Here is a 23,146-nt window from a genome sequence, read left to right on the forward strand (position 1 = left end):
CCCCCCCCCCCCCCCACACACACACACACACACACACACACACACACCACACCACACACATACCCCAAAAGACCAAAATGTTCAATTTTGCCAGGCATGTTGTGGCATAATCGGGTTTCGGGCGCTTTATAAGAAATGTCACACATCACAACTGAAATTCTTTTGTAAGTCACATAGTATGGCTTTCAACATACACGAACACCAGGGAAATTTCCATGATCTCATTGCATATGCGCTAACAACAGGAAGCCACTGCATTCAGTCGCCACCACCTACTTGATCATCTTCATCCCCTTTGCAAAAATCTTCTCTACCGCTCAAGACGCAGAAAGCACATGCTGGTTTGACAGAAAGTCATGATGTGATCATTTAAACAGGATGCAAACTGGATATGTTCTGCTCTTTTGGCTATTTCCCGTTTTCCTGAAAGGATGCTGTGTGAAACGCAATCAACATTATAAAACAGGTATTTGTTTTGAAACAAGCAGACATTTTGTTTCGATTTAAAAAGATGTTTTCTCTGCTTAGCGTTTTCAGGTCCACGCAAGGCTATGACACAGCAGCACTATCGACTTGTGGAGGGTGAAATGTTTCTGATGCCGTGCTTTAAAAACATGGTGACATGGTACAAAATCGGAGAAGAAAATGGAGGCTTTCATTTTGACTGTGGGAGGGAGTTCTTAATCGAAGCCAAACATTCAGGAAATTACACTTTGCTTACCGGGTAAATGCTGTGTTGTTGTTGTTTGTTTGTTTTTTACATTTATGTAGGTATAATTTATACGTGCAATTAATTTTTGAATAATGAATTCATTTTTAACGTATATTTAAATTAGGGATGTCAGGCGATAATTTTTATCGTAATTAATCGCATAACTTCAATAGTTAACTCATGATTAATCACAAATTTTGTATCCGTTTTAAATATACAATGAAAGTTTTCATACTCAACATAAAAGTGGGAAAAATGTTAAACTAATAAAAATACTGTATGGCCGCATCTTTTATTCATTTATACATAATTTCATAATAATTCATACAACTTAAAAAGATGTAAGATTTACTTTTAAAAAGGAGTGTGATATTGATTTGTGTAGTGGTTGTTTTTCTGCCACTAGATGGCATAATTGCATTTGTAAGGCGTTGGTGACAGCTCAGTGCATTTTTCTTTTCATATTAATACGAGCTATTCTAATCTTTAATATGAAGCAACTTGTGAAATTCTGCCCAAAATTTGAAATTGTAAAATACAACTTGACAACAGTCTCCACAAATATATGCATTATTATTAAATTTATATGCTATATCAGTTTACAAATTGTATTAAATCAGCAGTTCACTCTCCTCTGTTTCAAAATGTTACAGTTTTTTTCTCACAATTTCCTTTTGAATTTCTAATGAAATATGTTTTTGGGACATCTATGCTGACGAATGGCAGCAAAATGTTCCTCTTGCTCCAGGTGTTGGACAAACGTCGGCTGCCATGTTACAAGGCCGAGGAGGTGGATGTGGTGATGCTGCTTGCGGGTGCAGGAGGAAAGATCCCTTGCCCCGGTTTCAACTCTACAATCAGCACAGGTGTCACCTGGTACAAGGTGAGACATAGGCAGACATATGCACAATCCTCAGATCTTAATCATAAAAGACTCACATGTGCTTTCTTCAGGGTAACAGAAGTGTGTCGACAAAGCATCGTGACTCCTGCGTGAAGAACGGCCACTTGCATCTATGCACAGTTTACCAATACGACTCAGGGCGATATTTTTGTGATTCACACTTCATAGAACAAGAAGCAGAATGGACCTTCAGGAGGCCTGTTAACGTGACCTCCATACGTAAGTACACTTTGCATTTTCTATTAATTATTTTCAATGTTCCCCTGCTATTAAGAGGGGTGGGGACTGAGCCCTCGATTGAAGCCCTGCGCTCTATAAAAAAAATTATAATGTACGTACTGTGATTGTTTAGGTAGTTGGTCTATATGAAACTCTCAAGTCATTTCAACAGAATGGTTCCCAAGAAATACTTTAACTATACACTATATTCTTGAACAATATGTTTGATGCAGCCCCACAAGTCTCAACAATATTCTGATTAATATTTCATTTGTGGAATATGAATTAAGCAGCAAAATCCATCCATTTTTATTCATCTCAGTAGGCGGCCATTTTACCCCTTGCTGTCGACTGAAAATGACAACACTGTTGCTCAGGGCTCAGGTAACGACCAATCACAGCTCAGCTTGTGAACATCACATGACCGTCCGTACTCAGAAAAAAAAAAAAAGGGGGGGGGGGGGGGGGGGGATGACCTGTGATTGGTCATTACCGAAGCCACTGTGATGTCATTTCCAGTCGGCAGCCAAGTAGAAAAATGGCCGCCTGCGGGCTCCAGGTGGAGGAGTGGAACTGTCACTTGCCTTTGCCGCTGGTTGGCGTGGGTTCGATCCTCTGCCTGGGAGCTTGAGTGAGTGAGTGAGTGAGTGAGTGAGTGAGTGAGTGAAAAAAAAAATGGCCGCCTGCTATAGCTAAAAACAGGTGGATGTTTCTGCTTAATTAAAATGCTCTGTTTAGACGAGTTGGGGTGCATACTATTGTAAAGGAAAAAACATATTTGCATTTTGTAATAATAATAGTAATAATAATAATAATAATAATAATAATAATAATAATAATAATAATAAAAATGAAAACGTCCTTCCATCAGCCTCTAAAGAAGCGAGGGGCCCTCCAAGGATTACATTACCTGATGACAGTACAGCACAGGAAGTGGAGCTTGGTAAGTACTAAGCACTATACTGTACATCCAGATGAAATCATTTTACATTACATTTAAGTACATTACAGTTGCTATATGTAACAGTTTGCCCCAAGAATATCTTTACAATTGCCCTTTTATTTCACCATTTATGACTGAAACATATTTGAGCTGTTCACAATGGGTACTCCTGCAAGCCTCTGGCCAATTATTCTGTCTTCACTAGTGTTTAAGAACTACCTCTACAGATAGCGAACAGCTTTTCCAATAAACACCAGGAAGCCTCCTGCTGTTTTGGCAATTTACTGGATGAAACTGTAAAACTACAACATACAAAAAATAAAGGTACATTACAATCACGTTATATAAAGTTTTAAACAATATAGATTCACATCATTTACTAAATATAGCTGCAATTCCTACAAAACGGGATTGTTAATAACTGTTAGCATAATGCTACTTTACATGGGTGCTACCATCGAAATGCTACGCTAACTAGCGCCTAGTAACTTATGCCACATTGAAACTTAAAAAAACAATTTAAACGTCCGATTCAATAACACATTACAGGCAAACACTCCGCAGAATAATATACTTACAGACAGATATTTATGGAGCCAAAATTAAACTCTCTAAGCTTCAACACTGGATTCGTTGTGTAGCCGTGTAGGAGCTTTGCTTGTAGTAGAATGCACTACGGCAGCACTCGAGGGTCAAAACACACAAAGGCGCAAACATCACTTTCTCCACTAGAGGGCAGTACAAGCACTATCACTATTCAAAATCAATGATTACGTCTGTATCATAAATGTGCATCACATGTCGTCGAACTAACTATTAATATCAATCAAGATTTTCACCAGAAGTCAGTACACCAATAGTTTTCCGATTGGACTCGGGTTTAAATTTCCCGCCCTCGTGCGCATTGTGTATGTAAAGAAGCGGGGTGTGGATTCTGCATCGTCAAAATTTTGGAGGGATTTTGAAAAATATGTACGTGAGAAAACTTATGATTACAATTGATCTAAAAGGTGTATTTACAAATGTAACTTATGATGGCAAATCTTTATCCTTTGGAATAAATGTTGTGCACTTATTTGGCAAATTGTATTTGTACATGCCCTGCGGTTGGCTGGCAACCAGTCCAGGGTGTACCCCGCCTACTGCCCAAAGCCCGCTGAGATAGGCTCCAGCACCCCCTGCGTCCCTTGTGAGGAATAAGCGGTCAAGAGGATGGATGGATGGATGGATGGATGGATGGATGGATGGATGGATGTGCACAAAATAAGAATTTCCAAATCCCTTCCAAATTACCATATATTTCTTGTATAATTTGATTTGTATATCAATTCCTTGAAATCGACAAGAAACAAGAAAAGTACATATACATTGAAAATCCTTATAGTGAGTTATCTTTAGTTGACATTAATTGAAAATTTATTGTGCCTTAGGTTATTTTCCTTATCTTTTATTGTTTAATTTTTAGTTTTCTTTTTTTCATGTTGAATTGTTTGATTTTGTAATATTGTGAATGTTAACAAGCAATATTTGAATTGATGTTTGAATGCTGTGAATCTTATAAAGCAGTTTTAATTAAAAAAAAGGGGGGGTGTAGTTTCGTTTTTTAGTCACAGGTGGCAGTAGCGATTGAAAAGTCAATTTTCTGCATTGAACAGCTTTAATAAGTAGCAATAAAAGCAGTGTCGGGCTGTGTTTTTGATACCTGGGTCTCTTGATACCAACACTATCACGTCGCATTTATAGAAACCAATACTTCTCGAATAACCCAGACATACAGTAAAAAATACATCGTGTTTTGTTTTTGTAAATGTAGTGCTTCCTTTTCACTGTCAACCTGAATTGTTACACATTACTGTACATGAAATTGTAAAGCCTTAATCTATGTTTTTTTTTTTTCTGTGCTCATTTTAGGGAAGTCCCACAGTCTGAGATGTGTTGTACATTTTCCATTTGAGGTCAACTTTTCACCACAAGTGAAGTGGTACAAAAATTACAGAGATAACTTGGACAACAGAATTCTGCTGAACACAGAGAGCCAAGAGTGAGTCGCTTTCGGATTGTTTTGTCATATGTTTGATAATTGCTGATATTCAAGGGAATGCTTTTATTTTGACACATTAATGAACTTTCATTTTTGCTCGGATTCAGAACTGAACGGGTGAAATTTGACGAGTTCATGGTCACGCACATTGCTATTATCCAGGAGGTGACGGAACTTCATCTGAACCACACATACACGTGCATGGCCACAAACCCTGTTGGAAACAGCAGCGTCACGCTCAAACTCAAGAGGAAAATTAAAGGTGGGCTTATTTTGATTATTGACACTTTATTGTCCTGTCCATTCTAGAAGCATGTAGAGATTTTGGTTGAGGCTGATTATTTTACGCTCGGGGGTGGATGGGACTGAAGAAGGTTTGTAGGTCAAGTCAATTTTGTTTCTGCTACCCCTAAATAGTCAAATTTAGTAATATACAACCTACAATATAACCAGTATGTTTTAATTGCAGAAAATTGTCCAACATTACTGATTGGTTATCCAATTGCTTCTTTGCTGTTGGTTGCTGGCCTGGGCGTTGTTTTGCGTGTGAAATGGTTGGAACTGCAACTTATCTACATTTCACGCTTTCAAAGAGGAAAAGTGGATGCAGGTGGGAATGCAACGTACAAAAACACGCACGCATGCACACTAACTAACTGCTGTGTCCAATGACATCTTCACAGGATGTGGTTTCACATCTCAGACTTCTGCTACAACAGGAAATTCAGTTCTCAAAACTGTCCAGTAATTCCACCTAAGTAGAACATAATTATATAAAATATATTTGCTTGGCAGTATTTTTTTAAATAAAATAATACACTAGTTGTCATTCTTTCACACCAATATTTGATTACTTTTCCTAAAGTGATGCCAAAATACACAAAAACGAAATATTTTGCACAGGTGCTAAAGAGTTTGTGTACACTAAGGCTTTTCCAGGTCAAATTTGACATGTGTCATCTAAAGTGTATTTTAAATTCACCGATAGGGGTAATCTTGAAACTGTATATGGCATAGGGGAGTCTCAAAACAGTGAAGACTCTTGTGTTATGTTCATGTCACAATTTCGTTAAAGTATTTTTTTCCTTTCTTTGAAAAATCTGTACTATTGGTTTGTCAACGCATGTCAGTGTTTTTATTTTTATATTTTACAAATTATCAATCAATCTATGCCCTGCGATTTGCTGGCAACCAGTTCAGGGTGTCCCCCGCCTACTGCCCAAAGCCAGCTGAGATCGGCATGCGACCCTTGTGAGGAATAAGCGGTCAAGAAAATGGATGGATAGATGGATTGATCAATCTAAAGTGTTTAAAATGGCTTTCTCTCTGTGATGAGGCCATGTTAAATGTTGAATAAAAATGAGATTTTTTGGTATTTTGCGAAAACTATTTTGGAGGTAGAATTCCACCCCAGGGTAATCTTGGAAAGACTAAAACAGCATAAGAATGATCATAATGCACATACTAAACAAATATGCAAAGGTTAAGACAACTGCAGCTGTGATTTGAAATGTATTTAAACCCTCCTACTTTCCCCCCTCTATTAGATGAGAAAGAGTTTGATGTGTTTTTGTCTTATGTGTGGACACCACATGAAGAGACACTCTCCTCACTGTCAGGACCAGAATCACACGGTAGGGGGACATGTTTTCAGACCACTGTGGTCGGATGAAAACAAAAAACATTATTCATTTTGCAGATTCTTCACTTGAACCGTCAAACTCTGAGCATGTTATCGGCCATATGAGGCCACCTGAAGTGCTGATTCCTCTGGTTTTGGAAAACCTGTGGGGGTATCGCCTCTGTTTGCTGGAGAGGGATATGCTTCCTGGTGAAGGTCAGAGGGTCAACTCTCAGTATACGTCCACCTGAGTGAGGTGGTGGTTTCTAATGTCTATTTTGTGCTTGGCAGCCTATACAAACGATGTGGTGCGAGCAATCCGAAGAAGTCAAATCCTCATTTGTGTTGTGTCTGCTGAATATTTGTCCAACAGCAATGCTGTTTTTGTTCTGGAATCAGGAATTAAGGCAAGTTTGTTAAGATTTTGTTGCATTCATTTAATAACAGAAAAATCCACTCCTCTGAGACCCAAAAAAAACCCTCTCAATTCAACTTCTTTTAAATCAATTATGTTGGTGTATGCAGGGGACAAACAAATATAAACTCTGTCATTAACAGTACATTTGTTTTTGATAATTACCTTTAGATGTAATTTAATCACAGCAAACCCTAAATAACTTACACTTTTTTCTTCCAAGGTTTTGTTGCAGAGCTCTACACTTAAAATTCTGCTCATACGGACAAGTAGAACTTCCACACGTTTCTTACAGCCAGATTCACCTCTGCCTTCAGTGGTGCAAAGGGCCTTGAAGGTACTACCCAGCCTGGACTGGAATTTGGCACACACTAAAAGAGCGAATGGCAAATTCTGGAGGTCGCTGAGGAAGGTTTTACCCAAACACACAGTAGTCACATCACATATCCATTATGGACAGTACACAACCATCACAGAAACCAAGAGTTGGGAATAGGGATGCACAAATACCACTTTTTTTCAGAATGAGAATGTGTAGAAGTATACTTACTATGGTGCACACAAGCAAGTCTAGGTAAGCTGCATTATATGCATTTTATATTAACTGTCTGTGTTTTAACATTATTTGTTTAATGATTTACAAGGCAACATAAATGATAGTTCTGTTAGCCTAGCTATGGTGTTTGGGAATACTATATTTTTGTTAACCTTACATTTTAAGATTCAATGTCTCATTGTCTTTATATTGTAACAGTATGCTTAAACTGAATGTGTTAAGTCACTTCAAGAAAGCACAGTAACTGTAGAACTATTCATCATCTGCCATACAGCTGTCTTAGTAATAGAGCAAGTATGAGTACAAACGTATAGTTTCAACATGCGCCAGAGAAACAGAGATCAACATATTGTCCGCCGGGAAATGTATAATTTCAATGTTTTGGTGTTTGTATTTCATATGGCAGACAGAAGCAACATAACACAACATCTTCAAAAATGTTTATTGGCCTGTCTGTTAAAACAATGTTCTGTAATGTGTCATCATACAATTTAGGTACCAATTCTGAAATTCAAATGTGATATTGTTGATTTAAAAGTGGCAGGCAACAGAAAGGAAACAAGACATAAGCAAAAAGCACAGCTTGTCTTAGGGAGCGCAAAAATTCAAGACTAAGCCTTAGCAATTTTTTATGTCGTTCTTCCTCAAGGTATTTTTTATTTTGTTTTATTTTTTTTAACAGGCATTAATTAAGGCCTTGTTTTCTGGTAGTCCTCGTCTAACTAGGGCTTACTACTATCATGTACTTTCTTTAGGGGGCAGATACTTGCATGGTTTCACATTTAAAACATAATTTCAGACTTATGTGACCAATAAAATGAAACACTTTCATGTGTAATTTCATAAGTGAAAAAACATAAAAATACAAGGGGGGCGATGGGTGAAGGAGGAAAGCTGGCACAGCTGGCAAAAAAAAAAAACAAAAAAACCTAAACTGATGATGCAATTAAAAAACAAAATCTTTCACTCTTGGACAACAAATGAATCTAATGATTACGGTTGCAAAATCTGTAGCTTCTTCAATGTTGGCAACGTTCCATAGGAATTTGTGGGAATGAACCAAGAATTCACAAAAGGTGGGCTCTTAATAAGGGATTTATAATTGGGGGAAAATATAATTTAGCAGAATCCTGACTGAAACCACCTTATTTCATACAAGTACAGAGGCACCTTTGCCATATGAATAATTGCAATTTAGAAGGTTTTGCAGTCACAAGCCATAATTTAGAAATTGCCCGTTTCAATTTCCTATGGAAAGTCACCAGAAATGCCCGTTGCAACCCTACTATGGCTAAAACAAAACAATCACACTTCTATATACATGTATACACAAAACGGCTCAAAAGAAGTACACCTCGCCAGTTACATGTATGAAGAAGCATGAAGAAAAATGAGCCGTGAACTTTTCATATTGGCCATGAGATATAATGTGCAGCAAATGTTACACTTTTGATTTGAGCACACATCACTGTTTCTCATTGCTGAGCACACAGCTGTTGGGGCACAAAACGAGAACCCTCAAAGGCTTAAAATATGCTTTGTAGGACATCCTCAAAGTGAGGCTCCAATAATTTCAGCCTTTGTAGAGAGCTAAGGTGTGATTTAACTGACTTGAGTGGCAAGGAAAGGTTTTGTTTCACTGTTTGTCTGTCTGGGACTTCAGTTTCCTCTCCCAAAGTTTTTGATTATCAGAGAAGCCCTGCTTGCCCTTGTTGAAGGAGTTCGGTCCTGCCGACGTTGGCGTCTCCCTAAAACGATTTCACACAAATAACATGTTAAATGCTAACTGGACTTGCCCTTGGTAAACAAATGCACTGTAGTAAATCCCATTTTTTAGTTCCTTAGAGAGGCTTTAAAAAAAATACTTTTAAATAAAGTAGTATATCAAAAGGGGGAAAATACAGTAATAAATAAATAAAAAAAAGACCGAAAACTAACACGAATTGTGGGGGGGGCTACCGTCAACGCCGTGCTCGCGACACGGCGCGCGCGCGCACACCGAGTGACAACATGCAACAGTGGAGACAGTTAGCAGAAGCCGGTGCCGTACATCTCGGTATTTCCCATGGCTGTCGAGTCCTCTCGGTGCACTTGTATGTTCCGGGCCGGCGTTGGTACTGCGCGCAAGCCAAAAAGAATAACTCCCGTGACGATCCAATGCATGGATTCAAACGACACAGGTATGTCCCACAGCCAACACACCAGCTATGCTAAAAGCACACTGCAAGTATCTCATTTCTCAGTTTGTGGCTCCCTGTCAATGTACACAACAAGCATGAGCAGCAGATTGGAGAACCGAGACGTGCCCGCGATTACATCATCAAACTCAAAATGAACGACAGCCCAAAAAACAAAACAAACAGTATTGATTCCGTGGTCATCATCGTGACCTAGATTTAAAAAAAAAACAAAAAAGATATCATACATTAACCAAAAATGAATGTGATGGCAAAGAAAAACAAAAATTGTTAAAAACAAAAATTGTTGATAAAAAGGTTAGGGCACTTTTGGAAATATTAAGTTGTTAAAATGGGTTTGATAGATTTATTGTTCCATAAGGTGGCTTCATATTTCTTTTGGCTGGACGGTAGGTTTATTTCATGTCTTAAATTTATGTTCCTGAAATACTTCATAATGTGGACATATTCTGTTTAATTGTGTTGATGTCTTTTTAAAGGTTAAATATTTATATTTCAAATTGAATTATCAGCCTTTTGTTTTCCTGATCCTTATTTTGAATGAAAAAAAAAACAAAACAAAAAAACAATTATAACTGTCAATAACAACTAATAAATACTTAAACTGATACATTTTTCAGTCATATCGCCCAGCCCTTTGTTCCGGTCCATTTAAATAATTGATTCAATATATAAAAATATAGAAGACATTGTTGTTGTTCTTTTTTAACACATTTGTATATACTGTAAAAAGTTGTGGTGTTTTAAGATTAATGTTTACAAGCAACAAATGTCACTATAAGTTTTGAATATTGAAATTAATCGCATCGAATCGAAAATTGTATCGTTCCCAAACTTAATCGAACCGTATCGAACCGTTCTGTTCTGAAAGATAATCGTTTTTCAATCGAATCGCAACTTGTGTATCGAGATACATATCGAATCGGCCTCATGTCAGACATTCCCACCCCAAGCGGATACTACCTTTTTCTTGAATTTGAGATTATAATGCTGTGTTTCTGGAAAGTAGTAATTATTAGCACTCAACTTTCTGTATAATTTCAACTATTGCAATAAATAGCTGGGTAACTATTTGCAGGGAATAGGGACTCAGCTTTGCCTTGAATGGCAAAAATCGACCTATAGATACCACAAGATGGCAGCCAAACACTACTTTTGTCTACATGGACCTCCTCAATTCTTTCCAGCATAGTTCCTTAGTATCAAGATGCAACAAAATGGCAGCAAAGCACAAATTTTGTCTCAATGGAGCTCCTTCATTCACGTGCAAATAAGTGCCATCAAGATGCTACAAGACAGCACCAAAGCAATATTCTTGATTCTTTTCATTGTAGTGTCAAAAATGTTAGGATTCATCCCAAGTAAAGTGATATAATTGTGAAAGTACCTGCCAATGTTCTTCATCCTCATCTTTGCCTCTGGGGGCATCTCCTCAGGCTCACTCTGCAAGATGAGAAAATTTTATTAGCTCATTTAAATTGGTGCTGTTTGGACAATTGATGGCCATACGTTTATACGTACAAGTTATTTAGGTAATAGGTATACAGTACAGACACGTTAAAAGGAATAGTCACATGCGTGCATATGTGTACCATTGTGGAAATGTGTTTGTGTGAGATGAAGTATGTAATTCAGACGTGTATCTTTAAGACTATCAAGCATTGCCTGCATCATCCTTGATTCTCGAGTCATAGCCATGACATCAGAATACCTCGATTTCAAAACATAACAGCAAAGAAATTATCCAGAATCTTGGTATCTTGAAGTTTTGCAGAACGTAGGAGCTACGTTTTATGACTACTCCCCTCCCTAGACACAGGAGAGGTTGCTCTTAGCGCTTTTGAAGGCCAGATATTTAGAAGGCTTCCATTCGCAAGTGTCTAGTTAAAAAAATAACTTGGTTGTCTTTAACAAATGTTCTGTTCCAGTACTCACATCATCATCCTCATTAAAAACAGCTGCCAGTCCAAGCTTTTTTGGAGGGGCCGATGGTACAGGCTCTTTGGGTTTCTATGGCAACACAGTGAGAACAGAGGAAAATTTTACTTTACAGCATAATCCTTAATTATTGACTTCAACATGTTTTCTTAAGACCAACTCCATATTTCTCGTTCGGATGATCGCCAATGAGCAAAGTGTATTTTAGTTGACAAACGCTTCCTGGTTATCTCAAGGACCAATAATAATAATAATAATAATAATAATAATAATAATAATAATAATAATACATGCAAACTCCACACAAGATGGCTCAAGGCAGCCCGGGTTCAAACCACAAGGGACCAGCACAACAACCAAAGCCCAAACCTACTGTACTGTATGTACTCACACTCGCTCCAAGTTTGATAGATATGGGATTGGACACTTTCCCAGTGTTGCTGCTCAGGCCGAAGCCTATTTTGGAGGCTTTGCGGGGCGCTTGTGGGTCAGACGGGGTTTCGTCCTCATCCTCGGAAGAAAGATGCTGGGATGTGCGTTTGAGTTTGCTTGCTCCCCCGCCAACCGTGCTACAAGAGACAGGCTTAGTTTTCACTCTGCCTCCCTCCTCCAGCGGCCCTGCTTGAGGCAAGACAACTCACCCAGGTGAACAACGGATTAGTATTTTTCTTTATATACAAAAAATCTAAACATTACCTGCACGGCTATGTTTGGAGCCACAAAATGTAACTCACGAAACGGTCAAATTTAATTCATGCGTGCATAGCCCAGTTTGAGATTCGTTCACAATTCCTTCGCGTTTGAGCATCTTAAATACATTTTCAACATAGCGCGTAAACACACAAACAGGTTACTAAATAGCTGGATATTTGTAAAAAAACAAACAAAAACAAAACAACGTAATTTCAACAAACGAGGTGGTTTCTTCGCTAAACAATACCTGACATGTGAGCGAGTTACATTTTAAGAAGGGCTACAGAAGTAACGTATTTTCTGCCTGATGGGACTATGTGAAGCAATGCAGAGAAAGACTACATAAAAGCGTCTTTAAGATAAGTTAAAATCATTTAAATAGCACAGATATCACCTCCGTCGTCGCGGTAGTTTCTCCTGCTACGTTCGTGGTTCGCCATTTTGATGTGAATGGACTGCAGCTGCTTCGTCTACTTCTTCGCTTTAGTTTCGATTCTGAGGGTCACAGCGCCACCAACGCGAATTTTAATGTTGTGCCTTGAGAAGTTTCTCATAATTGCACAAATCTTTTCATTGCTTATTAGTCATTAATAAATGTTTCACGGTAAAGGGAACGTGTACTGTATATTTGTAAGTGTGTGTTCTTTTTTTTCTTCTTTTTTTTTAATTGGGCGCGCTTGTGCCGAGATGCATTTACACAGTTTTGCCACCAGTTCTCATATTGGTGCTCGTACATCTGTTTGCTCTTCTGTTACGAAAGAAGAAGAATGCTGGTCGATGACGTCAGAAAACCGGAACGGTAAAAGCCCGGTGATGCTAAACAACAGGTAATCTTTCATTGCATATTTGCGTATAATTTCGCGCAATTATCAGGTAACAAATGACTAAAAACAAAACAAAACACTACATTCATGATATTGGTGTTTTGTAAAGGTTGCTCGATATTTAGATCAGATGACTGTGTCCGACGCGCAGTGACAATTTTGTCCCCAGTTCAATTTTAGTGACCACGTAATATTTTTATTAACTTATTTAACTGTATTAAAAAGTCGAAATATTATCCTAGCCGTGTGATGAATTGCGGATCTTCCAACACTCGTAGCTGCGTTAGGTCTTGTAGACTTTGTCCCCTTATGTAAATACAATGTTGAAGATGTTTAATTTATTACTTCACGTGCAGCCCAGCAAGACCTTCTGTTTTAGCCTATCTGAAGCACTGACATACTTTTATAGCTTAAATTATTATGATTTTCATTAACTTGTGTTTTTCTTTCCCCCCACCTAACTTTTAGTTCGTACAATTTCTCTTTTGACTGCACTGCCTCAAGGACTTTCATGTTGACAAAATTTTGTTCATTTCCTTCTCCCTAATGGGTTTTATATTTATACTGTATTCACAGGCTAGTTTTTAAGTAATATAATGTTCCAGTCAAGATGGGGCAGGCTATGTGCATCTGCTCTCGTGGCTCCATCACCATTGATAGCAAAAAATACTACTTCTTGCAGAAACTGGATGAGGGGTAAGATTACGCGTCTGGTACATTTTAGATGCAAACACACATAAGTCTGCATCGGTATTATATTTGTATTTATTTATTTTGGACAAAAGTTGCCTTTTAATAAAATGCCCCATTCTTCTTTCTCTAGTGGTTTCAGTTATGTGGACCTCGTTGAGGGGGTAAAGGATGGTCGTTTCTATGCCCTGAAGAGGATCTTGTGTCATGATCGAGAAGGCCGCCAGGAGGCCCAGACAGAAGTGGAGATGCATCAGATGTTTAATCACCCCAATATACTTACCCTTGTGGCGCACACCTTTATTGAACGGAATGGGAAGAGTGAAGCCTGGCTGCTTCTACCTTACATAAGCGTAAGTTGCATCTACAGTTTTAATAATAACCATCTGTCAAACGCCTGATATGAACTGTCTTTATGTATGTGTTTGGTGGGACACACACACACACACACACACACAAAAACAAAAAACAGAAAGGGAGTCTGTGGTCGGTTCTGGAGAAGCTACGAGAAAAAGGGAACTACATGCCCGAAAAACAGATTTTAAAAATCTTTCGTGGGATCTGTTCAGGACTCAAGGCTATCCATGACAAAGGTTACGCTCACCGGTAAGAATTTTTTTTAGACAAACTTGCGACCAAATACTGTGGTACTTTGACTGTTATTATTTTCATCAGAAATGTAATTTTAAATGGATTAAAAGTATTGAATTTAACTTGTCTTAAGCTGTAGGATGCCTGTTCAAGGTACCACTGTAATCTTTTATTTTAGTCTATAAATGTTGATTCATCTGGATGTGTTTGGTCAGAGATCTTAAACCTACAAATGTGCTTCTGAATGAGGATGACAGTCCCGTCCTGATGGATCTGGGCTCTATGAACAGAGCCCGCGTTGAGGTAAGAGTCTTTTAGCATTTAGAACATGAACATGAGAACATTTGATGGACATATCTCAAAGCACACTTAATTTCCCTAAAGTGTGTACTTAAGATACAGTTGGACGGTTTGTGACGCATCTTGACAAACAGGTTGGATTAGGTAACCTGCCTTATATTGTTTACTGAGGAAAATTGTGGATAATAGATCATGTTCAGCCACTAACAATAAGTGGTAAGTTTTGGAATTAAAGTTATGAGAAGCATTCACATATTAGGGCCTGATTTACTAACATAAACGATGCCTCTGTATTTATCCTATTTATGACTCCACAGCCTTAACTAGTATGATCTAGTGTGAGCAAGCTTAGAGTGTAGTAGATAGAGAAATTCAAGGCTGTAGCAATGGAAAGTTACGGAGAGTAAACAACTCGGGCTCCGATCTGGGCCTGTCTAAGACATGTGCCTTAAGGATGTCTGACATGATATTCCATCTACTGTACCAGCAAGGGTGGATAGATGGATGGAAGGTGCCTGCACTCTTTCGGGGCGACTGTCCAGCCCCCTCACAAACGCTTTATTTCCACATTTGGGACTCAATTCCAGGTCCGGGGATCCAGAGAAGCAATGACTTTGCAGGATTGGGCCGCCCAGCGATGCACCATTTCCTACCGTGCACCTGAACTCTTCAATGTGGAGAGCTACTGTGTTATTGATGAGCGCACAGATATTTGGGTAAAATCGAATATTTGACTTTTAGTTGGTGAATCTTATTAACTGTAGTGACTTTTTCAAAAGCACTCTCTCCATTTATTTTACTCATCCAGTCACTGGGCTGTGTGTTATACTGCATGATGGTGCTGGAGGGACCCTATGACCTCGTGTTTCAGAGAGGCGACAGTGTCGCCTTGGCAGTCCAGAATCCTGTGGTCATACCACAGCCCTGCAGGTGAGTTGTTATCACTTCATTAGCTTGACACAATGATTCAAGCAGATTAAATTCTCTCACGCTTCACGCTCATGTTGCTGGAGGTTGGAACTCTGGAAAACACATTAGATAGACAGAACTAAGGTTCTTGTCAAACTGGTGGTTTCTTGTACACTTACTACAGTGGTGCCCTATACTACATACAGTACGTGTATCTCAAATTGTCTTTCCCATTGAAATAATGGGGATACTGTTAATCCATCCAGAACTTCCAGTTATGCCCCCCCAAAATTTTGTTTTTATTTTTATTTGTTTTATTTATTTATTTATTTTAACTCATTCACTCCCAGCCATTTTCATCACCCCTGGGTGTTTCACTGGATTTTGACCGATTCTGCAAGGCCCACAGAATATTGTGTTCTATTGCTAAAAACATGGACCCTACCAAAAGAAACATTAGTCTCTTCTTTCATCAGGAAAAAAAAGTATATTTGTATCTGTTTCTGTTTTTCAGCAATTAGCATTAGAATATAGCTAAGTTTCATAAATATTCACATTCCTGGCAAAAACACTGACAAAAAAAAAAGAGCTTGTTGCAACATAGCTCTGGCTGATCGCTTATACTTTGCTGCCACCTGCTGGCCGTTTTTTCATTTTTATTTTTTATTTTTATTTTTTAGAACTACCATTGCTTTAAGTCAGCTCTTCGTGTCAGAAGCTGCATGAAAGCATTCTGTATGCTCTTGTATAAAAAACAAACAAAACGTGTATAAACAGGTTTTTGGGAGGTAAGGGCAAAGTATTAAAAACATTTTTACACGTGTTTGGGATTGAATGCGTTAACAAGGAAAAACAGCACTCTGTAAGATTGTACTTTATAAGAACATGGAGTACAGTGGACCTCCGCATACTTGCGGTTCAGCACACTTCGATTTACCAATTAGCATTTTTTTTTTGGTTGTTTAAATGCGTCTCTCTCGCAGTTACTCGGAGGGCCTGCAGTTGCTGCTCAGCTCCATAATGGTGTCCAACGCCCAGGAGAGACCAAACATCAGCTGGGTTCTTGAGCAGGTACAGGACCTGCAGAGTTGCAGCCCCAACACCCAAACCAACACGGTCTGAAAGGACTTTTGCACACATTGAGGGGTGGTTCATTTTTTTACGCTCAGAAATCCTTAATTTATTAACTAGTGTAAAGGTGAAAACTGTATATTTAGTCTGGGAAGCTAGGCGTCATTTTAGCTTTTGAATGGTTTACTGCTTCATATGCAATTTGTGCGGGGCAGACAGGCTTACAATATTATCAAAAGGCCTTTAATAGAATCTCAATTCCCTGCTTTTGCTTTCCATTGTATTCATGCCTTTGCAAAATTGTTCTAATGTGCCTTATGTGCTCAAATTAGGTAGTTACAAGCTGGAAACTCAACGTAGAGCTAGAAGTTTTCCATAAATTGTCGGAATCTGTTTGTAGGCACCTAATAGCTCAACAGTGATCAATATTTGTATGTTATTGTGCTTTGTTGACTCCAGATGATCAGAAAGCTTAATAATTGGTGAGAAGATAAGCAAATCTCCCAACAGGACCAACTGTTGTTTAAAATGTATTTATTATTATTTCAATTTGAACTGGTGCATGGAGATTACATTGTAATGGTTTGTGAAATGGTCGTGTGGATGAAAGTATTGAGATTGATGTTCTGTGCTAAAACAAAGAAGTTAGATTAGATGTCACCTTTTTAATTGTATTATTACTTAATAATATTTATTTTTTTAGTTATGGTGTTTAACATGTTTACGCATGTGTCCTATATTTTAGTATCGGTCAAATTCACAACTGCACTTAAGTAGCAAAGCCTTATTGCATTGCCGCTTTTGACCATACGATGGCGCTGCATCATCACAGGTGAGATATTACTGTTCCACATATCACAAATTAATCTTTCATTCGTTTTGATAATAACTTGAATAATTTTATCTGTAATCTTAACATCATACTACATCCCCTGTTTTGTTTTATGTTAAGTGAAGTCTTGCATTCATGTGTGAGTTTTGGAAACTTTGGTTCTCTCAGGGCTCGCCCTCGATGGGTCGCTGTCACTCTTACTAGTTGCTAATGGTACTTTTTTTTTTTTTTTTTTTTTTTAAATCCCTGATGTGTTGTATTATTTGCAGTGGCGACCTGACCTTGTCTATAACTGAAAACTGTTTAATTATTTCAATGGTAATTAATTATCACTCTGGTTCACTAATTGTTTGAAAGTCAATGTTTAATATTCCTGTAATGGTAACCATGAAGTGGGTGTTTGTGGGAAATTATATCAGACTAATGCCATTGTTTCTTTCAGTTGTATATTTTTCTTGGATGTTATAAAGCAATTGAACAGCATCCAACGCATGAGTACACATGCAGGAAAATTGTTTGTAGCCTTCCATTAAAGAAATAAATACAAGTGTCACAGAAATAGCTTGAAACTGACAAAAGTTTTAAATAAACATTTACTGAAAATGATGTAATGAAGCATCTGGCATTGCTTTATCTTATTTTATTTTATTCTATAACTGCATTCTTTTTCAAATGAATAGGGCCTATTGGCCAAATATGGGAGTAGCTTCTTGTTTACTTTCTGACACCGGCCAACACATTTCCTTCCAGATTACCTTGATAGTTTTAAGATTTCAAATTTTCATTGTAAATTCAAGAGACCCAGTGTTCGATGTATTTCATAATAGGTACTTTGTTCTTTTCTCTGTGTTTCATGTTTGCTGAACATTGACCAAAAAGCAAATTCCAGTCTCTGCAATTTCAACAATGACAATTATGTTTTTTTTTCTTTCTTTAAAGGATTGCCAGCAATTTTTCCTGTGTGTGTGTCTATATCTATATGCTGGAATTTTTTTTTTTTTTTTTTTTTTTTCCCCCCCCCTTCCAGAAAATGTTTATTGAAATCTTTGTTCACATACAAAAGCAATTTTATACACACACACATTGTGCTCCAAATGTCAGAAAGGAGGTAGAAATGTTGTTTTAAACAGTATGTATGCATTTATAAATATGAAAAAACTTAACATAAACCCAAATTATTTTTCGGGTGACTCATTTACACCCATTATGAAAAATACGTTTAAACAAATAATAGAAAAAAAATATGTATAATTTAGAGCTGTCAAATGATTACATGTTTTAATCAGATTAATCACATCTTAGAATTTTGAGTAATCATGATTAATCACTGACTTAAAAATGTTTTTTTCCCCCCAACATATTTTGCCCGCTAAATTTGAAGCTCACCTGTTATGTGTTAATTTTTCCGACATTTAATGTTATGAGGTCATCTTCAAAAATTTATATCTACTGCACACGCTCATCCTGCTTTTTCTAATCAATTAATTATTTACACAATTTAAAATGGAAAAAATAACCTCCGGCATATGTAAACATTTATGAAATGCTTTACTGTAATGCATGTAGTTATGTTTATTGCTCAAACTCGAACAGCTGTCTTTTACGTAACCATCCACTGTCCGCTACAAAGGATCATCTGCGGTCAAAATTAATAGTGTGATTAATCTGTGGTAATACAATGATTAATGTGATATTTTTTTTGTGATTAATTAATTAGTTAACGCTTTAACTTTGACAGCACTAGTATAATTTTAAATCTGCATACACAAAGGTAATACTATAATAGAAAAAAATGACACCGCATCAGATGTTTTGAATATTTTAGCCCTCTCACAAACATAATTAACTAAATTAACATATATTAATGTTGAGTACTTATACCAGATATGACATTGGTGCTCTAGTGGAGCACATGCTCTAGTGGCCATTTTACGGTCAAGAACTTGAATTTAGAAGAATATAATATTGCCATTCATTTCATGCAATTTTAAGGAAAATGCTACGTTAGCATATATAGATTTTTGTTTTGAAAATGTTCTGTCATTAATTCATGTAGTAGTGGTTGAGTACCTGTACCTTTTCGGTAAAAAAAAAAATGGTGTCGAACATACTCTTAAAATGACTAAACCTAATAATTACAAATTACCTCTTTGACACGGTGGTACTGTTCTTTACTATATTCAACACTAGAAACCAAACGAATCAATCATCACATTACATCATCAGCACGTGTGTGTGAGATGGACATGCCCATTCAGAAACATTGAACCAACAATATGGTAAATGCCCATCTAACATATGGTGGAACCAATTATGTTAAAAGTATGAAAACGTATGATTTGGGCAAATTTCAAATTGCTCGTGTATAGGATAAATCTTCTTGCAGAGTTTTTGTCATATTGCTTCAGTCTTGAATGAATAGTGCCCTTTTATTACTCACCTTGGTTATATTTGTTTTGGTGTGCACATTCCTGAACAAAAATGAAACTGGTCTCCCAACTGGATTTATGACTCTCACATCCACCCAGATCAGTCAGATGTCGCACTTATACTGCTGCCCAAATTACATTCCAAGGCACAAACACATACAAATGACAAGACATAAATGACCAGCCATAAAAAAAGGTATCTTGTATTTACAGTGCATGTGTCTTTTTTATTTACAAACATTAGATAGAATTTATTACACTTGAAACAATAATATCACATGTGATATCTTCCCCAGACTCCCCTGGGCCCCAATTTATCCCCCCACACATTTCTATTGTGATTGTTGTAATGATGTCATACAATACAAGCCGCAAGGTCAACCGTCATTGGAGTGCTACTTTCAAAGGGATTTTTCACATTATCCAGTTAATCTGAGTTTGCGTTTCATTTCTGCAACTGACTGCAACTCTCACACCGTAAACTATCCACGGGGTTTATTGATTTGCCATGAATTAATTAGTGAGATATTTAATTAGCAAAGCATTATGGGTCAGTGCTGAACTGCTGCTATGGAGCCTCTTTCATCCTGACACACGTTGGGACGTATTGCAGGTGTCACTTTCCCAGTACATTAAATTTGCAAAGAAATGTTCCGAGACCGCCAAATAAAAGATCCTATTTATTTAATGTTTTATTTGCAAATACCCAGAACTTGCGCGTGTCACTCACGTCCAAATTACCCTTGGCTGCGGCTGAAGAGGGAGAAATATGGCCATTACGTCTCCACCACCAAGTGGATGATTTACAATGTGTTTTTTTTTCCCCCTCCATGCAGACACTTTCCTCTCGCTCATTAATTCATGGGTGTGTTTGGGTTAAAATGCATAATGAGTTCATTAAGGGGGATTGGCGTAATCAGGAAAGGTATTGCCTTAATTACTGGCTCAGGGCCAGAGCGATCCATTCTGCGCGAGATCGTCAACCCACCCTGTCCACTGAGCTCACTAATTTAATTAAGTGTACAAAATGCTGCACCCTAACGTCACCCTTGGGGGCAATTATGGCACTCGAGATTGAAATATCTCCATCGGGGCTATTTTACTTACTGGCAGGAGATTGCCTGTGTCAGTTAGCTGATTGCATTGATTATATTGATTTGTAACAGCTTTTCGGGTAATTTCATCTGCAAAGGTGAGAGCAACAGAGACGGATTTATTTATTTATCTTCCTTTCTTTATTTAGACGCCAGACTCTTTTGCCAAGTGATTAGACGGAATGGACCTCAACAATAAGTCTTTTAAAGTGGTAGTTGGGGTGGCTGGATCGATATTTTTTATTTGCTGTATCGGGTCAGAACAGGTCGGATGTTGTGAATTCTTTTAAAGTCGCAATTCTTTCACTTGGACTGTAACTGCGTATTTGTGTGGAAACGGCAAGAACCTCATCTTCAGACAGAGATCAAAATATGTTTCAGTTGTTGAAGTGCAGTTCTTGATGATGAAATAACCTCATCAACATTCATTGATTTTTACTTCATTTAAACAATAGGGTTCGATTAATATCGTCAGTGGCCTCGAGGAATCTTCTCAAGCATTTTTAGAGTTCCAACAACCTTTCATATTCAACTTTCATACTACTTCAGATGCTCTCTTCAAAAGAGATGTTGGCTTAAGGTTGAAAACATCGGACCATCATTAACAGATAACCACCTGTCGGCAAATGCTTCCTTATTTTCAGCGACTATTTTTAGTCGAAATGTTAAAAAAAAAAATAATAATAATAATAATCTGAGTACTTTTTCGAGGCTTCTCTGGGGGGGGGAAGCACGTGACGGATGGATGTTGACATATAACCACAGTTTTGGCAAGTAGCTTTATGAAGCGAAGCCTTGAACAAAATATGTCCATGTATTTTTTTTCAAGGCTTCACAATTAAAGATTAAATAAATAAATAAGCAGTCCTTGAAATCCGATTTGTTACGGGCGGATCTTACAGGTTGAATTTACTTATGAGTTAACGTCCAACAAATTATGTGGGTGGATTTTATGAGTGTCTGAGAAGAGTTAAATGTCTACTCCTGTAGTGTTAAGTAACTCTGCTTAATGAATTGAAAATGTTCCATATTGCAGTGTGAAATAGTTTCACTATTTAAAAGTGTTGATTTAACTCTAAATGTGTTGAAAAAAACTCTGTGAGTGTCAATTTAACATGCCTTAAGTTTCAATCAATCTAACACTCTCTGGAGTTGATCTAACTCAAGGAGACCAACTTTGTGAAATAACAACTACTCTGGACACCATTTAACTCTGAAAACATGAAAATTACACTATGGGACTTTAAATGAACTCCTACAACAAATTTAATTCTGCACACCGTTGTAACTGCTGTGAACAGCCAAACAAATTCAATAGATCCCCTCACTAAAGCTGTTCAACAACATGCCTGATGTAAAATACATGAAGTGAGCATTAAACAAATGCCTGCATACAGTCGTCAACAAAATGGTTGTCTGTCAGTGACAGATAGGTAGGTCGGTCGGTACTGACCTGGTTAGTTACGATTCAGGTGATAGACGAAAACCCACTTTGTTGGTGCATAGTTGATAGACCCCCACCCACCACCCCCACCACCGTTATTTGTCAGCAAAAAACAAGATTGTCTCGAAGCATATACTGTTTTATGACTAGCTTTCCACCATGTTTATTTTTTAATCAACTCCTCTGTTGCAATCATGGTTATTTTAGTTAACTAAAACTAACGAAAAATAAATAAATAAAACTTTCGTTTTGGTCTTTGATAATAATTTAATGCATGAGCCTTTGGAGATTATTTTAAATGTGATTTTTAGTAAATTTATTTTGATATTCACCGGAATAAGGATGTATGAAAGTGTGTCGCGCAGAAGTGACGTTATCTAGCAGCAGGCAATAGAAAAGCACCTTCAGGTGACATCATTTCCATGGTGTTTTTTGAATACTGCGCACAGGTAATACAAAAAAAAAAAAACTAATACTGAAACTAACTAAAACTAAACTAAAAGTAAGCATTTATTAAGTAAATAAAACTAACAAAATCACCCTGAAAACTAATTAAAACTAACTCAATTAAAAAGAAAAAAAAACTCAAAACGAAATAAAAAGTAAATAAAATTAAAAATTCCAAAACTAAAATAACCCAGGTTGTAATGTAAATTATGGTTGTGTCTCGCTTTCAAGCTGTCTACCTCATGTAGTATATATAGTATATATATTTAAAGTCA

At 37.3% G+C, this 23,146-nt stretch overlaps 3 protein-coding genes across 5 annotated transcripts; 2 read left to right on the forward strand and 1 right to left on the reverse strand.

The window, feature by feature from the left end:
* The first annotated feature begins 58 nt into the window (after positions 1–58).
* LOC144017301 (interleukin-18 receptor accessory protein-like) lies at positions 59–8,249 on the forward strand. Of its 2 annotated transcripts, XM_077518699.1 has the most exons (12): positions 59–466; positions 529–724; positions 1,439–1,595; positions 1,667–1,835; positions 2,707–2,778; positions 4,690–4,819; positions 4,927–5,081; positions 5,289–5,429; positions 6,367–6,453; positions 6,519–6,656; positions 6,732–6,847; positions 7,079–8,249. In XM_077518699.1, the coding sequence occupies exons 1-12, from the start codon at positions 379–381 to the stop codon at positions 7,349–7,351; spliced, it is 1,722 nt and encodes a 573-aa protein (XP_077374825.1). In that variant the 5' UTR covers positions 59–378; the 3' UTR covers positions 7,352–8,249. The 2 variants fall into 2 exon arrangements, with proteins under 2 accessions (XP_077374825.1, XP_077374826.1); XM_077518700.1 differs by lacking the exon at positions 529–724.
* pcnp (PEST proteolytic signal containing nuclear protein) lies at positions 7,840–12,743 on the reverse strand. 2 transcript variants are annotated; one of them, XM_077518716.1, is made up of 5 exons: positions 12,635–12,742; positions 11,939–12,165; positions 11,545–11,619; positions 10,997–11,052; positions 7,840–9,159 (listed from the first exon to the last, which is right to left on the reverse strand). In XM_077518716.1, exons 1-5 carry the CDS (start codon positions 12,678–12,680, stop codon positions 9,048–9,050), a joined length of 516 nt encoding a protein of 171 aa, XP_077374842.1. In that variant the 5' UTR covers positions 12,681–12,742; the 3' UTR covers positions 7,840–9,047. The 2 variants fall into 2 exon arrangements, with proteins under 2 accessions (XP_077374842.1, XP_077374841.1); XM_077518715.1 differs by lacking the exon at positions 7,840–9,159 and adding an exon at positions 9,166–9,528 and having other exon boundaries at positions 12,635–12,743.
* Positions 11,049–18,063, forward strand: stk16 (serine/threonine kinase 16). The gene is made up of 8 exons (XM_077518714.1): positions 11,049–13,067; positions 13,641–13,760; positions 13,888–14,107; positions 14,227–14,360; positions 14,561–14,648; positions 15,233–15,361; positions 15,454–15,575; positions 16,538–18,063. Exons 2-8 carry the CDS (start codon positions 13,675–13,677, stop codon positions 16,674–16,676), a joined length of 918 nt encoding a protein of 305 aa, XP_077374840.1. The 5' UTR covers positions 11,049–13,067; positions 13,641–13,674; the 3' UTR covers positions 16,677–18,063.
* Positions 18,064–23,146: the final 5,083 nt, after the last annotated feature.

The sequence above is a fragment of the Festucalex cinctus genome, chromosome 4 (genome assembly GCF_051991245.1).
Source record: "Festucalex cinctus isolate MCC-2025b chromosome 4, RoL_Fcin_1.0, whole genome shotgun sequence".
In the NCBI taxonomy this organism is placed as follows: domain Eukaryota; kingdom Metazoa; phylum Chordata; class Actinopteri; order Syngnathiformes; family Syngnathidae; genus Festucalex; species Festucalex cinctus.

What these genes read in the sequence shown, in the direction of transcription:
- LOC144017301 (XM_077518699.1), top strand. Translation starts at nt 379, where the DNA reads ATGCAAACTGGATATGTTCTGCTCTTTTGGCTATTTCCCGTTTTCCTG. An exon ending in TGTTAACGTGACCTCCATAC is followed by an intron (nt 1,836 to 2,706) that starts GTAAGTACACTT and finishes TCCTTCCATCAG; the next exon opens with CCTCTAAAGAAGCGAGGGGC. An exon ending in CTGAACACAGAGAGCCAAGA is followed by an intron (nt 4,820 to 4,926) that starts GTGAGTCGCTTT and finishes GCTCGGATTCAG; the next exon opens with AACTGAACGGGTGAAATTTG.
- stk16 (XM_077518714.1), top strand. Translation starts at nt 13,675, where the DNA reads ATGGGGCAGGCTATGTGCATCTGCTCTCGTGGCTCCATCACCATTGAT. An exon ending in TGCTTCTACCTTACATAAGC is followed by an intron (nt 14,108 to 14,226) that starts GTAAGTTGCATC and finishes AACAAAAAACAG; the next exon opens with AAAGGGAGTCTGTGGTCGGT. An exon ending in TGAACAGAGCCCGCGTTGAG is followed by an intron (nt 14,649 to 15,232) that starts GTAAGAGTCTTT and finishes ACTCAATTCCAG; the next exon opens with GTCCGGGGATCCAGAGAAGC.
- pcnp (XM_077518715.1), bottom strand. Translation starts at nt 12,680, where the DNA reads ATGGCGAACCACGAACGTAGCAGGAGAAACTACCGCGACGACGGAG. An exon ending in CTATCAAACTTGGAGCGAGT is followed by an intron (nt 11,620 to 11,938) that starts GTGAGTACATAC and finishes GTGTTGCCATAG; the next exon opens with AAACCCAAAGAGCCTGTACC. An exon ending in AGGATGAAGAACATTGGCAG is followed by an intron (nt 9,529 to 10,996) that starts GTACTTTCACAA and finishes GCTTGCGCGCAG; the next exon opens with TACCAACGCCGGCCCGGAAC.